Genomic DNA, 16347 nt, shown 5'->3' with positions numbered 1-16347 from the left:
TCATTAATTCAGAATAATATGAAGATATGTGAGAACACAAGACAATTAAGTATCTTTCAGATTGCTGAATACTGCCTAAATTAAAATATACATTAAGATGTCTGCAACAGTATTAGGAGATCCCACATACATTAAAAATAAAAAAATATATTGTAACTTTGTACATCTTGGTTTATACTAGCCTAGAAGTTACACTTAAAATAAAAATCTAGTTATTGCACAGATATACACACACTACAAAATTTTCTATATACACCATCCCCGTAGTACTAGAGGACCTAAAAAGGAAAATACATTTTACAACTTCTGTGCTGGATAGCAGCACCACAGTTCAGATCTTCAGACCTGCATAGACAACAGACTCAGCATAGTGGCTCCACATACGTTAATGGCCCTACTTTCATGGTAACATTTTATTTAGGATGTATTCCCTAATTTCCTTATTGCATTCAACTTCCCCAGTACCATTCTTATGGACACATCTCCATAATTATTTCTTTTATTTTAGGCCTCAAAGACAATCTTCTAGAAAAGAGCTTTTCATTATGTATGCTCATACACCTACTAGCACATATGATATTGTATGTTTTCTTTCTAGAAGGGCATAATTGAGTTAATATTTCCATCAGAATGCTGGAAAAGATGCATGTTATAATGAAGAATTCACCAAACATTAATATATTTAAATAAAACTTGCTAATAAATTATAATTACTATGTAGGTATTCATCTTATTGCCCTATGCCACAATGAATACATGCATCCATGTATGTAGAGAGACAAAACAACAACAAACAACAACAATAACAACAACAACAAAACAGACACACACTCATCAGGATCTGGCTATTTTCTACAGTGATCTCACAGTACATTACACTGGTGTCTAAGCTGTCTTTCATTTCAGATTCTGCTAAATAAATGTCTTTTGGTGGCAATTTCTAACTTGAGCACTTTCAATTTGCGTTTGTAAGCAATAAAGTGACTGCGGATCAATGCTCAGCAACATCAGAATTATATAAATGGAAAAATATGAGAAAGCAGAAATGTAAGCCATGGTACAGCATAACAAGAAAAAAAAAAAAAGAGGAAGTCTTGAACAAAAAGCCATTTGTAGTCACTTTTCAATTTTAAAAATATCTTATTTCACTAATTTCATGACCAGACTGTTGGTCCTGTGACTAGTATGCCCCTATTCTCTATATCAAAAACCACAGCAGATAAGAATTCTCTAGTGAAAAGTAGGAACCAGGATTAAGATAAAGAACTCTACTTTTGTGATTAAAATATATTTGAATTTTAGGCAATTAAATCCAAAAAAATACTCATGATCATCATTGCTTAACTATTTTGTCTCTCTTTAAGATGTCTGAATTTTGTAAATGTTTTCTTTCAATTTTTTACCTTCAATTTCTGCAAAAGCAAACAATTTTGGTCCTAAGTATGTTCACAAGTGGAGGAGTTCACATATTTTAGCCATCGACTATTGAGTGTTAAAAAATTATAAACAGAATCTGGAGTAGGGAAAGATTTATTTTGCAAAACAGATAGCGTAATCTTTAGGCACTACCAAAATGCATGTTCCTTCTTGCTGTCACTGTTCAGTGAATGACAAATTGTTTTCTGCATAATAGTTGCAACTTCAGCATGAGAAACCGAAAATACTCCATTACATTTTCTAAAACAGATTTCAGCATCGAATTAAATAATCACTAGTGAAAATGTTTAAAGTCCTTTTTTCTGTAACATAAAACATAAAATAAATCTAATATTTGCATAGCTTCATAACCATTAAAAACAAAAAACAAACAAACAAAAAACAACCAACCACAGGAAAAGTTTACAGCACATCTTAAAACATGGTTTACTACTACCAGGAATTAACCTGCAGACAGGATCACAGAATAAGCAGTGAAGAGAGGAGAGTTTAGAGTAACGCTTTTCTGAGTGCATACTTTTGATCCTAACAGGACTTAACAGTCAACATCTCAGACTATATCTGCCAGAAAATTTTCTTTCAGTACCACTCATATAGTAATACCATCTGAAGCATCATTGCCAGTTACCTGCAGCATAAACTAACAGTATCTTCTTCACATTTTCCAACTGAAATATTTAGAATATTTTATTAAAAATCATAGGCCTATGCTGACAGCATCTTTGAAACCAATAGGAATACTGTACTAATATTAACTTTACAGACAAATGCAGAACGACAGATTGCTACTCAACAGAGATAGCAATAAATATTTTGTGATGAAGAACTCCAAAGTATTCGGTTTCCTAGTATTGGAATGTAATTTTCCCAAATTACACTTTATTCCCAAACTTTTAGTACACCTTCTGGATATCACTAGTTGCTAAGCAAGGAAAAGACTGAAAATTATGGATGTGCTAGAAGATGGCTAGCAGGACCATAAAGAAAAAACCCAGAAGGTCCAGGCCTATATCAAGAAACAACACAATTTACAGTAAGACAGAAAAATGACCTGTGACATTATTGTGATATGCAAATGTTATGGATAATCTCACTGTTAGGTGGAAATTCATCAGATTAGCAGTAGAATTTTCTGGTCATTAGTCAGCAGTAAACTTTGAAACAGTTAACAATGGAGCAATAGAACAATAGAATGATAGAACAATGCCCTGTGTGTTGTAAGGTGCCTGAAGAAGATTCTTTGTCTCATCTTAAGTACAAAGATAGAATGGAATCAATCAACGTCCTACATTCAAGACCAATAAATTTTCATATCATCACCCTCTTCTTTACACAGAACAATTAAAGAGCTAATTAATAGAACTTCTGCTTTGTTGTAGACCCCCCCGTGGTCATGAAAAGTAAGAGAAACACTAGTAGAAACAATATAAAAACAAAACAAAACAAAACAAAACCTACCCACAACAATGTATTTCTGAAAGAACAGTGAAGAAATTTCTGGAGAGACAAGAAAATGTGACTAAAAGTGTGATGCAAACAGTGCAAGAAAGGATCTAGGGGTAAGAATTATTACAATCTTATCCATATTTATATCCTCAGATTCAAGTGTGAGAAAATAATTTATGAACTTCTTTATGTTAGTTTATGTCTACACCACAGCATGCAGTACTGCTCAAAAATACCCATGCTAATTCTGAATGAACTAGCATTGCTACTGAACATAGCACAGACTTACTGCATGAGGCAGTGTTCCTCCATCATGTACAATTGCACAGGCTTAACACAGTAAGAATGGCTTTGGCATCCAGTGTTACTCACTAACTGCTAGCCTGGAGTCATTCACTTGGCACCACATTGTGCCAGACAGAGGTGCGTTTTACTGTTTATCACAGTAGGTATCATATGCAAACATCTTAAAGCTTTAAAAATGACAGTGGGTAACCATATGATCTTATACTGAGGTATAAAGCTTCATAACATTTGTTGAGACATAAAGCTTTGTAATTTTTTATTTTTTACTGCCAGGTCACTACTTCACTTCAGCAGTTCTACTACCATCAGATGGTTGACAGTGATTGAGATGAAATTATCTAGTGATGCTAGTCCAATATTCAAATATACTTATGACATATACAGACATTTTTTGACTATGTCAAAATAGTTAAAAGCATCAGGATGAACAATTTATTTGACGGGAGGCCCTCCAGAGAGCAGACAAAAGAATAGATAACTAAACTGATGAAGTAAGTATCAAGATACTTGCACAACGCACCCCCCACATTTTATAAGAGTTTTGGTATCCAAGGCTATTAAATTAGTTCATTTTCTTGTAAGTGAATTAACTAAATAAAATGGGGGGAAAAAAAAGAATATTAATTTACTTTAAAATTGTTTTATACTATCTGATTTTTAAGGTAAGTAGAATCGTTTACTACCATCTCATTCAAAACTTGCAATCTTATGTCAATTTATCTTAAATACAAGTTTGTACACTGTGTTATACAGAAATTAAACATAGATTTTTATTCAACACTAGTATGTTTAGAAGAGTAAAAAGGATTGGATTATTTTTAACATAGAAATAGTCCTACCTCTTTGCTTTCTTCCAGGTCTGACTCGCTGCTAAACTCTTCTGTATTTAAGTTTTCGAAATCAGATTCGCCGACAGCAATTGGCACTGTCACAGTGAGACTTGGGTTGTTTATGAATGACATGTAATCGCTTTCATCAACAACATATTTTTCCACGCTGCTGCCTATGCCACTCGTAGTTCCATTCCCTTCTTTAAGATAGGCAAGGTTTTTACCTATTTCTACTATTGTGTGATTGGAAATACAGCTGTCTTTTTTGTTGTTTAGGTCTTCAAGAGGTTTGATTTCATCTAAAACTTTTTGCTTTCTAACAAAGGCTTTTTGGATGAATTCACGCACTTTTCTCTTCACATAGTCTATGCCCTTCTGAATCCTTGCCACAGCAATCTGTAGATTGTTCATTTCATTATCATCATCTGTAGCAGCAAGGTTGTCTGAACTAAAGGAGCTCAGCAGCAAGGCCAGAAAGAGGTTGAGTACCTAAAAGACAGTAAAGAGAAAATAACCTGGATCTCTTATTTTAAACTCATACAAGTAATTCCATTATGGGTTGTTTGATATGACATATTTTTTATATCACAGCTAGCACTTTATTTCAAACCACTTTCTTTCTGTTATTTCCAATCCACTTACCATCCCCTTTTATTATAATTTGTCAAAAACTTAATTATTAAATTAGCTTCCAGAACTTGACTAATATAGGTGAAAATCTAAACTCTTCCATGACTTTCTCCTCCACACTGGAAGATTTGCAGGTCTGCTTCTCAAAATGGATAATAACATAGGGAAACAGGACACAACACGGTATGTAGTATGCAAGCCTTGTAAGTCATTTCCTCAGTAGTGTTCATAGGCAAGGGGAATGTAGGTAGACTCCAGTTTTCTACAATTCAGAAGACCATAATTTCAGTGTGTCTAATTCAGAATATAATAAATTATATATTTGTCCAGAATACCTCAGTCTGGTTTTGTTTTGTGCTTGAAAACTAGCTAATAGAGAAAAAATCAACAGATGTGATATATTTTGGTTTTAGGAAGCTGTTTCACACATTCAGTCACATTCTCAGGAGAGCAATGCTGGTACAGAAATTTGGTATGTAATTTGGGGATGTATAAATAGGAATGGTATGTGTAAGACATGGAGGATAATTATTCCAAATTATTCAACACTTGCACCTCTACCCAGAAAATGGCACTTGGGAGGAATTCAAAGGCCCGCAATAACAGGATTAAGCAGTTTAGAAAGCATCACTTATGAGAAAAAGTTTAGCAGCTAGGCTTATTCTGTTTCAGAAGTAAAAGACTGAAAGTGGAATTTTTATTACTTAGGTAATAAAAATGTTGTCATGAAGACCAATTGTTTTGCATGATTACAGATACCAGGCAGTCTAATTGGCTGCAAAGGTGATTTAAGCTAGATTTTTTCAAAGGCATCTTTATGACAATATTTTATGAAAATAATTTAGCACTGATTTTACCAAAGATGTTACAAACTCAGTGAAGACTTAAAAGAGGTAGACAAACTGATCAAGGTATATTTGAACTTTGTGTAGAGAAAGGGCAAATGAATTAAACAATTTCCTAAAGTTCTTCAGTCTCCATCTCTCTGATTTCTAAACTGTGAAAAATAGGAAAAACATTGTAAAACTTTTTAAAAACTCCCATTTATTACATACCACTAGGTTTCCAATCACCATGACCATCATAAAGACAGTAAGGCACATAGTTTGGCCTGCAACCTCCATGCAGTCCCACATCGTTTCTATCCATTCTCCACACAGCACTCGGAACACAATCAAGAAAGAGTGGAAAAAGTCATGCATGTGCCAGCGTGGAAGTTCACAATCACTGGAGATCTTGCAGACACATTCCTTGTAGCTTTTCCCAAACAGCTGCATTCCAACCACAGCGAAAATGAACACAATGATGGCCAGCACCAGGGTCAAATTCCCCAAAGCCCCCACTGAGTTGCCAATAATCTTAATGAGCATATTTAGAGTTGGCCAAGATTTTGCCAACTTGAAAACTCGAAGCTGCAAAACAGAAGAAAAGTACACAGTTATTCGTGTTACTAATTGTAATAAATAAAATGTAAATGTAAAGTTTCCAATTCAGCCTTTGCCTCCTTTGATAACTGTAGATATCTACAGACAAATTGGTCAAAACTGTCTTTTCTCCTTCAGTCAATTCTAAGAGAATACTACAAAAAATAAATCAGTGCTTGTGGAATGTGATCAGCTTAACAAGATTATTAGTGTTTAGACAGTTTCAGATCCCCTTCTTGTTCATTAGCAGAGAGATGGAAGAAATGGTTTTCCTAAAAGGAGAAACAAGCTAGAGTTTTTAATGACAGGCATAGAAGTTACTTACAAGTATCTCTTACACCACCTTTTCCGTCGTGAAAAATAAGCATCATGTGTGTCTTATAAAGTTTACCGTGTAACACTGAGAACAGCGGACAAAAGAAAATGGTATATTAAAGTGCAAATTAAAACAGACAAAAATTGACGTAATTGGAATAATATAGCAAGTGTTACAATCAAAGGAATTTAAATGTAAATGTTATTTAATGGAATGAGACATAATTAAAATACATATAGATGCAAAGGAAAATACAAAACTCTACTACTGAGGGAGAAGTCAATCCAGACAGATACTAGACTTAAGGAAAAAGACAATATAATGCTATATGGAGAACCAGCAAATAGATAAATTAAAAAAAAAAAAAAAAAACACTTTTTCAGAGGGGATTTATTTAATTATTTGGGGGGGGGTTGCTTTATTTAAGGCAGGAGTTGATGACCAGGAACTCTAGTTTAATTTCTCTTATTGTTTATGTCTTTTTAAAAAGGATTTGAACATCAAATTGCATCCTTGCCTAGACTTCAGCAAGACCAAGTCTTTTCAAGTTCCTATTCATGTCAGAGGTATCTAACAACAGACAGAGATAACTCTAGTGATTTCAGAACAGAAAATATATATTTTCTATCCAAAGAAAATTCTTAACACTGCTTTCTTCTAAAACTAACCATGTAAGCAAACTGGATGCTTATGGTAAGCAAACTGGTAATGGAAGCTTATCAGCTAAATAGTTGATAAACTTTTATTAATTAATTAGTTATTTACTAAGTTGTTTACTTATCTTCTTCAGTCACAGGTTGTGATGGTCTGTGGCTCTTGCATTCTTTATTCCCTCATTTATGAAAAAAAAAAAAAGACTCTAAAAGATACCACTATTTAAAAGGTTAATTCCTAAAGCACACCCCTGCTGCAAACAAAATTGATCATGACAATGTTTTGAAGGAGAAATAGGTATTATCAAGATAATGTATAAAACAAACTTGACATAATAAATATTTGCCATTAAGTGGTATGGAATTCCGTATTTTGTAAGTTCTTATGCAAGGAACTTCTGACTCAGCCAAATATATAACGTACAAATGAAAAATGCATGACATAAATGCACAAATACATAAAAAAATATAGAAACGTATTTTATTTAGTATATTTACCAATCGGAATGATCGAAGGACAGATAATCCTTCTACATTTGCAAGGCCAAGCTCCATTAAACTAAGACTCACAATAAAACCATCAAAAATATTCCAGCCCTCTTGGAAATAATAGTAAGGATCCATGGCAATTATCTTGAGAAACATTTCTGCTGTGAAAATTCCAGTAAACACCTGCAAGGAAAATACAGTTTCTTAGTCCATTTTAACGAAAAAATACTATAATGTTTATATCTTATATATAAAATATTATATAATAAAACTGTCAGATTCAACCTTTGTTAGGTTTGCTCAGTGAGCAATCCATGATGAATCTGAATACCTTCCCTATATTGCAATAGATTTGGTTAGGAATTAAATTCAGATTTGAAGCTTACATATGCTTCACAGTGTGTGGTTGCCAAAGAAGAAAGGGGAAAAATGTTTTCATGCAGTTAATACACATGCATAAATACTGACACATAGAATCTCTTCTGATTTTAATACTCAGTTTTTTCTTCTCAAATATCATCTTTGCCCTTGTGACATCTCATCTTTTTGTTTCTAGGGGTAAAGATAACTTTGTAAGAGGGACAATTATTTTATTAAGAAAAAAAGTTGTGCTTAATAGCACTGTCATCCTATTTCATCACCTCCTGTGAAGTCACAGAATATATGCTGTGCTCACTGGGTTTTTCCCCTCTACAGACAGGACATTAGAAGGTGCTAGTGAGTAGCAGAAAAGGTGTGGGATTGGATCCGAAGATTCTTTCCATTTGTAAGTGTTCATTCTGGAGAAAACATTACATAAATTTCTGTAACTAGCTTCAATGACAGAAGCTGAGGGTTCTAAAAATCAAAATGTATATTGATTCAATAAATCTTACCACCTTTTACAAAAGGAAGAGAATTAAATTCCATAAAGCAAGAATGGATAAATCCACAAATGTCAACAAAGAGGCACTTTACAGCTTAAATTTGAATTCAATAATCCCAAGCCTATTAATACCTAGTTAACATTTTCTTTTAAACATACATACATAGGTTACATGAGAATTATTTAAGAAAAATGCATTTGACATACATTGTACATCATGAAAGACTTACAAGGTTTCCTACTGAAAGCACACCACTGAACTGTTCTGTCATTGGATAGTGTTCCATGGCCATGAACAGGGTATTAAGAACAATGCAGATAGTAATGGCCAGATCAACAAATGGGTCCATCACAATCAAATTTACAATATGTTTAACTTTCAGCCAGGGAGTGCAACAGTCCCAAATCAAGCAAGTGTTAGCAAATTTGTACCAGCATGGTGGGCATTTCTGTCTTGATTCTTCAAGTTCTAGAGAGAAAAAGGTAAATAACATTTTAAACATATTTATCTATTTAAACATATTACCAGTCCTGCTTATTAGGCCTACGTATTTTATTTTGAAACCAAGGCTAATGTCCAATCAAAAATAAATAAATAAATAAATAAATAAATAAATAAAAATTAAAAATAGTCTGTTCCACTATATTTTAGATTTGATGTGAAATGAATACCAAATATTCAATATATAAAATAACCACTTACAAATAAGTGCTGCATAGGATGCAAAGTAAAAATTTGCCTTAGGAATCTGGTATGTATAGAATGAATTAAATATATCAAATTTTACTCAGGAAGGATAAACTCTTAGAAAGAGTCTAAAGTGAGACAACCATTTAGCAAAATTATGGCCCAAATGTGCAAACCTGCCCATTTGCTATCTTGGGCATAGTCATATAAGCCTCAGAACATTTTGCCCTTTGTTGCAAATAGTTTTTTAATTCCATGTTTTAGAATCATTGTATTTAGTCTTACAAAAAGAGCAATGTTTGTGAAACAGCATGTCTGGTGAACTGGTAGAAGGGGATTGTTCTACTGCAAGAAGCATAGCCATTTCAGTAATCTAAATAGAACTTTTACCCTGAAACACAACTCCTCTAGAGAAACACTGCATTGATCAATTGCTTTCTGCTTGCATTTTTCTTGGAAGCTTTCTGCTTCCATCTCAAACCTATACTGAAAGCTTGATTTCTTTTCCAAATACATCAGTCCATATTAAAAAATAAACAAACAAACAAAAATAACTACCCCTATATACAAACCTCACCTTGTCTTTACCTCTAGGTTCACATAGCTACCTTTAAGCACCACTAACACTTAGTGTGTCATACATTTAATAGTAATTGTATCATAATACAAAAATTCTATTTTACATACCTTCCATCGTATTTGTAAGCATGCTGGCTATACTCATTGCTCTTTGCCTTGCACTAGGATCTGTTAGGTAGTCCATAGGAACATGGTAAGAACTAGACCGTCTCTTTCTTAAGTCAGTCTCTGTAGTAGTGCCCTGAAAATAAAACACTGATAAACTAGCCTATAAATTTTTCATTTCATAACACTGTAAATTATTATAAAAGTAAAATGTTTCAAACACTCTGGTGTCCTGCCTCATGCTTCACTTACATTGTTGTTTTGCAAGAAAATAATGTAATGCCTATCTTTGTATACAGCAAATGGTCAAATACATCTGTAGAACTGTTCTTGTGCTCAGAGAATGTGCTTTTAACTATTTTGCTGAAACAGGGCTGAGACATTAAAACAGATTCATTCGTTTTTACTTTTAAAAGTTCCATAATGCTTGTCAATGAACTCTGCCATATATATCCTTCATATTAGGCAGTGAAGTATTTTTCTAAACATGAAAATGCACAGCCCACACAGCCAGCTGTAAGAGCACAAAGTATAAGTGTATTTTATTAAGATAACTTTGAAGTTATTAACTTCCTAGCACACATTTCAAAACAAATAAGAGAAAAATATTTATTAATGTTGACATCACCAAAAAAAAAATCACTAGGAAAATTATCAATTCAATAGGAACACTAACTAGCATAAGTTGTCCTATCAGATATTATATTAAAAGTTTCAGGTATGGTCAGTGGGAGGTTAAATGCTCATTTAATATATTCCATTAATATAATTCACATATACAAATATATATATATATAAATCTTGATATCCTGTCTGATATGCAAATACATAACCTCTTCAGTTAGTATAATTAACACATGGGTTATTAGATTACGTGTGCTACATTTATTGAATGGTTTCCTATGCTATTTTTTTGATTCTACTGAACTAACATATATTTTCACTTATCTAGTTAATGAGAGCTAGACAACTTCAGTTTCTTCTTCAGCTTATAACTGGAATATATAAAAGGAGCATTCACATCTTGGCCAAAAAGGGAATTTTTCTCAAGTGGCTAAATTTCATAGAAACAGTAGTTGGTTACACAGGGAGAGGACATAATGCCTGAGCTACTGCAGACTTCCTTACATTGCTAGCAGTGGCTGCTTTATCAATCATCACCTCTGGCAGAAGCTGTCCAGTAGGTGATGTCAGAGCTGGAGGCCCACCGACTAAAGAAACTACTCCATTGCAATCCACTGTGCTGTGCATCTTCCCGTTCACTGGAAGTGGAGGTACTGTCCTGGATGACCTACTGGCCTGACTAATGTTACTGTTGCGCCGTTCACCATGTCTATGAGGAACAAAGAGAGAATCTCTTCTGCTCTCATTGTCTTCAAAAGTGCTGTGCTCATCATCAGCAAAGTCATTTTCTGATCCTACATCCTTTGCTCGACCTCTGAAGCTGAAAAGACTTGTTCTGCTATTGCGCCTTGGGGAAAACAGGGAGCCGCGAATGCTCAGCAAAGACTGTAGGCAAATAAAAACAGCGATTATCAGATGAAAATTATTTTAAACATAACACTTTCATACAGGGGAAAAAAACACAGTGTTAATATGTCTTAAAGGGTAAGGTCATCTACAAGGAAATGAACAACCCTAATATACAACCTCCCCCAGTACACTCCCTTTTGGGTAGTAAACAAAGAGCACATAAGTGACAGACAAAGACTAGTTATTTTACTACTTTGGCTATATGAAAACAACCAGTTTAATTACAGTAAAAGAAACTGCTTGACAGAATTGCTTCCTCTGCCATTCTGCCTGCTTTATTACCAACTGTTCATAAACTGAGTAAGCACATCTAGACACTATTTATCCCAGGTTGGGATTAGTCTGTCAGGCTGAGTAAATAATTTTTTTGGCATATTTCCTGTGACTCAGTCTGTGCACAGAAGTAGCTCCCAAATACTGCCCAGTTTATTTTTTTTTTTTTCAGGTATTGTTCAAGTAGGCCCCAATAAGATTTTTATTTATTTTCAAAATTGTTAGTTATCCTGAATACGCAAAGATATGTATGCATATTTCTATGAACAGTCTCACTAATCCTCATCAGGTTACTCATATGAGTAAATGTTCTGCTATGGGTGGATCTTTTCAGGATCAGTCAAAATAAAGCTCCAATCTTGTAATTATACATGTGCTTAACTTTAATTCATGTTAGTGATTCTCTTGACTTGAATGACCGGCATTAGCACCTGATTTCACCCAAGACCACTATGAACAGCAGAGAGGATACATAACAAAGCAGTGTCTGTTTCTCTTCTGCAACTTATTTTTATGGACCTGAGTCCCATTGTTCTAGGCATTGCAAAATGCAGAACAAAAAGGCACTCTGCAAATAAATTATCTAAGTGTAACACAACAGATGGATACAGAAAGAAAGGGAATATGAAGAGGCAAAATTGATGGGTATGATAAACAGTGGTCTTAGCTCACCTGAAGTCACTTCCCTGTTAAGCTTTCTGTAGGCAGCATGGTAAAAGAGAGTTTTAAAGAGGGATTTGAGGAAAGCAATGAAGTGTTCTGTGGAAACTCATGGAAGATTCTTCCAAGCATGAGGGGCAGCACACCAGAAAGAGCTCAAAAAAACTAGTTTGAAAATTTAACGGGAGGTTATGGATGCTGGCATGGGTCAGTCAAAGTTGTGACTTGATTTGCTTACCATAAGTAGACAAGGTAGGTTGGGATGAGCTTTAAGCACAGGATGTTTTACGGTATTGAAAATATCTATAGGTAGGTATGTTAACTAGCAGATTAGGTAAAAGCAATGAGATAGGTTAGTGTACTGTGTAACAACATTCTTGATGAATACAGCAGTAACTGGGACACAGAAAGAGGTCCAAGTTAAAAATTGTTCACAGCTGTGGGTCCAGAATAGAGTTAAAAATAAAAAAATAATAATAAAATTAAATTAAAAAAAAAAAAAAGAGAGAGTAGGGAAATAGCAACAGGGCCTTGTGGAAATCCCTTAGAAAACTGTCAGAAGGTAAAGGAATCTTCTAAAGCACAACTAAACCAGAACCGAGAGGAGACAAAATAATGAATGTTAGGAAGAATAAGTTTTCAAGAAGAACATAATGGTCAGTTACATTGAAAGCATGTGAAATGTCAAGGAAGACGTCAAAAATGAGATATAAACCTGAGTTTTGTCTAGGAAAAGGTTATTAAAAACTGTGACGAGTGGAATTTCTGTTAAGTGTGGTAGCTAGAACCCAGAGTGGGAAGGAACTGGGGTTGGAAAACCAGAGAGGGAAGCACTAGACTATTATAGTAAACAGCTGTATATGAACTTAGAGATGAAAAGGTAAGAGAAGCAAGTTGGATGATGTATGCTTCATTTCTTAAAGTATGGATGAATTGAGCTGCAGCTGAATAAGGCTGCAGTTTGAATGAAGACATGAGTAAGAATAAGGACCTACAGGATCAGATGGGTCTTCAACATGAAGTTGAAGTCAATGGATACAGATGATAAGATTTGTATAAGGAACAGAATAAATCATGAATTAAATTCAGAAATGAAGTCTTACAAAGTTAGACAGTTAAAACATAAAACAATATCAGACCAAGAAAAAATAATGGATGCAGTGCTATGAAAAAAAAAAAAGTATGTTAGGGAGGAAGTGCAAGGAGTAAACTTGGTAGATATGGGAAGCTAGAAACCTTACAGTCCCACCGCAGTCTGATCGAAGGAGGGAAGTCCTTAATAAGAGAGTAACAGATGAAGAGGTTTGAGATTCTCTGAGAATGGGAGCTGGAGAAGGTGATATATGAAAAGAACATGGATGCATATGTTATATTTAGTGATGAAACAGGCTTTCCAGAGACGGGAATAGAAGAGGATAAAAAGGGAAGGAATTTAGAAATAGTTACTAAAAAGAAGGGGAAAGCAATTCATAAAGATCAGGGAGAATCAAGAATGTGGGGATAAAAGGAAGAGACATATTGAGGCAAAAGTCACACAAAGGGGCAGAAAAAGAACGGAATGGATGTGAGATATAGACCCGAACAGCTGAGGGGACAGTCTGAGGTGGGTGAATGAAGAGGAGTTTCTGATAACTGTAGAATGGATGACATAACAAAGCTATCAGATGAAATAAATGTCTCAATGGGAGATGCAGATGGCACTCTTCTTGAGTCACTGATGTATCAATGTAGGAGAACACATGCAAGGGCACTTCGCCACAGATATTTCCACCTTTAAGATAACACTATTAAGGGTTTCACATCAATTAATTTGCCAAATTTCACTTGAACATTTATGATACATTTAACATTTTTTGCACCCCAAATTTAACACTCTTCTCATCGAAAACATGAAATTCCTTCGTATGTGTGCACCAAATTTTGAAGCCACTGATCATTCTGAATACATCCACCTTGTCGTGCTCTTTTTCATTAAGAAACTTGCAAATACAACTCATTCTAATTAATACACATTATTTTGATTTTTCAGACATTAATTTAACAAAATCTCTCAAATTCTTACAGTTTCATCTTTGATTGCAATTATTAGCTTGGTTATATTTTGACTTAAGATACTTAGAGTCTGTGGTATCTTTTGCAAAAACAGACCAAACTGCATTACAGTGGGTTTGTTTCTATGATGACTAGACTACAAAGATGTTAAGAGGTAAAAATACTGTGGTACCTGGTGTGGGGAAGAGAATCTCTTTTCATATGTCAGTCTATTCCCCTCAATGGAAAATCGGAAGCCTTTCCTTTTGATGCTGTCCTCTGATTCGGATTTGCGAAATTCTTCCTCATCCTTTTCCTCGCCTTCAGACTGTTCTTTTTGCTTTTTTTTCTTTCTTCTATTCCTCCTCTCTTTAGCACTCTTTGAGCTCAGTTTTGATGCCTCAGAAGAACTTTCAGAGAATCCACCTATTCCACCTACTCCACTATAATCTCTTGAGTCAGCTGCTGCAGCTGCTGCTGCTGCCTATATGTACAAGCACATATGCAATTTACTACATTTATACAAATACACACCACTCAGTATTTTAAATTTATTGCTACTCTTAAAAAAATAATAAATTTTAAATAAAAGCAGTGATCCCGCTTCATTGAACCCGGTGTATCATAAGAAGTATAATTTGTGAAATACCACAGGAACCATAATTTGCCACTGCTCCATAAACTAGCAGTTAAAGCAGCCCAAGGGAGAAATGTGCTGTCAGTAGAACCAAGTTAACAAGCACCTCTTTCAGATTGGAGCAATATGTCACAGTGAGTTTTTCACCTGAAAAACTATGTAAAATTAAGGAAAAAAGGCTCAAGCAACAGGAAAACCCCTGTTAATGGGAAGCAAAGTTTTATTGCACCATTTTGCTGGATTTGCAATACTCTCTAGTCTTCTAAATAGTTGGTGTGACGTTATTAATTTCAGTGTTGCTGTTGATTTGTGTTTAACTGCAGGCTATTAGTGAACTGTTGCTGCTTGAAGTCAAACATTTGGGAAGCATTTGATTAATATTTATTTGCAATCTGTAGTAAAAACAAACAAATAAACTCCTATTGCTGGCTTTAGTCATTTGATCACATGGAAGACATAGTTCAACTTCTGCTCTGTGTGGCCACATGCCAAGCAGACATAATCTATTATCCTATTACAGATTTCAGAGTTTTCAAACAAAGAAAAGAAGTTTCAAATCAGTATGTAATCATGACATCTGTAGAAGAAGCATTTTCTCCGTTTTCTCCACTTTTTCCAGTTTTATTTAAAACTTCAACACTACTTACACTGTGAGAGCTGCAGAAGAGAAAAAGCCAAATGTTGCTGAAACAAAATATTGCTCCCACAGCAATGACAGTAGTTTTGTTTCTGTCACCTAAATAAGAATTCCTGTTTGTTGGTTTATTTTCCCACATCTCCACCTCAATTTCCAGAATCACAGAGTGGTTGAGGTTGGAAGGGGCCTCTTGAGGTCATTTTGTCCAACTCCCCAGTGCAGACAGGGTCACCAAAAGCAGAAAGCAAGTTGCCCAGGACGAAGTCCAGACAGCTTTTGATTATCACCAAGCATGCAGATCACACAACATCTCTAGATAACTTATTCAAGTGCTTGGTCACCCTCACAGTAAAAAAAAATATTTTCAATCTCTTGTTTGAAATTTTAGTTTACTGGTTCTCTCACTCTCTCTCTTTTTTTTTTTAATTTATGAGAGAGGAGGTAATATTCAGAAGTAGGGGACTGAAACTATTCTCAGGTGTGAACATTCAATCACAATCATGAATGGCAAAAGCAATTCTACTTTACAATTACCTGAGCTTCTTCCTGTTGCTTTTTCAGTTGTTCCAGCATTTGCTGAAATTCTGCTTCTTTCTGTTCTGCTTCTTCCATGGTTGCTTGATTCTGTTCTTCATAGGCCATGGCAACCACAGCCAGGATCAAGTTAATCAGGTAGAAAGAGCCCAGGAAAATGACCAAAACAAAAAAGATCATGTATGTTTTCCCAGCAGCACGCAGTGTCTGGGGAAAAAAGAAATAATACACATTTTTAGCAGACTTTTACATACTATCGCATCTGTGTTATATT

The 16347-nt window shown here is 34.6% G+C and overlaps 1 protein-coding gene across 6 annotated transcripts in view; it reads right to left on the bottom strand.

The window, feature by feature from the left end:
• Positions 1 to 16347, bottom strand: part of LOC137858222 (sodium channel protein type 2 subunit alpha) — a 77222-nt gene that overhangs the window by 26133 nt on the left and 34742 nt on the right. For 4 of the 6 annotated variants that reach the window (XM_068685625.1, XM_068685624.1, XM_068685626.1 and 1 more), the window contains 8 exons: positions 16074 to 16280; positions 14459 to 14749; positions 10897 to 11277; positions 9772 to 9904; positions 8627 to 8865; positions 7541 to 7714; positions 5705 to 6061; positions 4029 to 4508 (listed from right to left, as the gene is read on the bottom strand). In XM_068685625.1, the coding sequence (XP_068541726.1) occupies positions 4029 to 4508; positions 5705 to 6061; positions 7541 to 7714; positions 8627 to 8865; positions 9772 to 9904; positions 10897 to 11277; positions 14459 to 14749; positions 16074 to 16280 (2262 nt within the window). The remainder of the gene's footprint in view (positions 1 to 4028; positions 4509 to 5704; positions 6062 to 7540; positions 7715 to 8626; positions 8866 to 9771; positions 9905 to 10896; positions 11278 to 14458; positions 14750 to 16073; positions 16281 to 16347) is intronic. The other 2 variants (XM_068685627.1, XM_068685628.1) reach the window with 1 other exon arrangement.

This window comes from Anas acuta, chromosome 6, assembly GCF_963932015.1.
Source record: "Anas acuta chromosome 6, bAnaAcu1.1, whole genome shotgun sequence".
NCBI lineage: Eukaryota > Metazoa > Chordata > Aves > Anseriformes > Anatidae > Anas > Anas acuta.
This window is presented reverse-complemented; position numbering and strand designations above follow the sequence as displayed.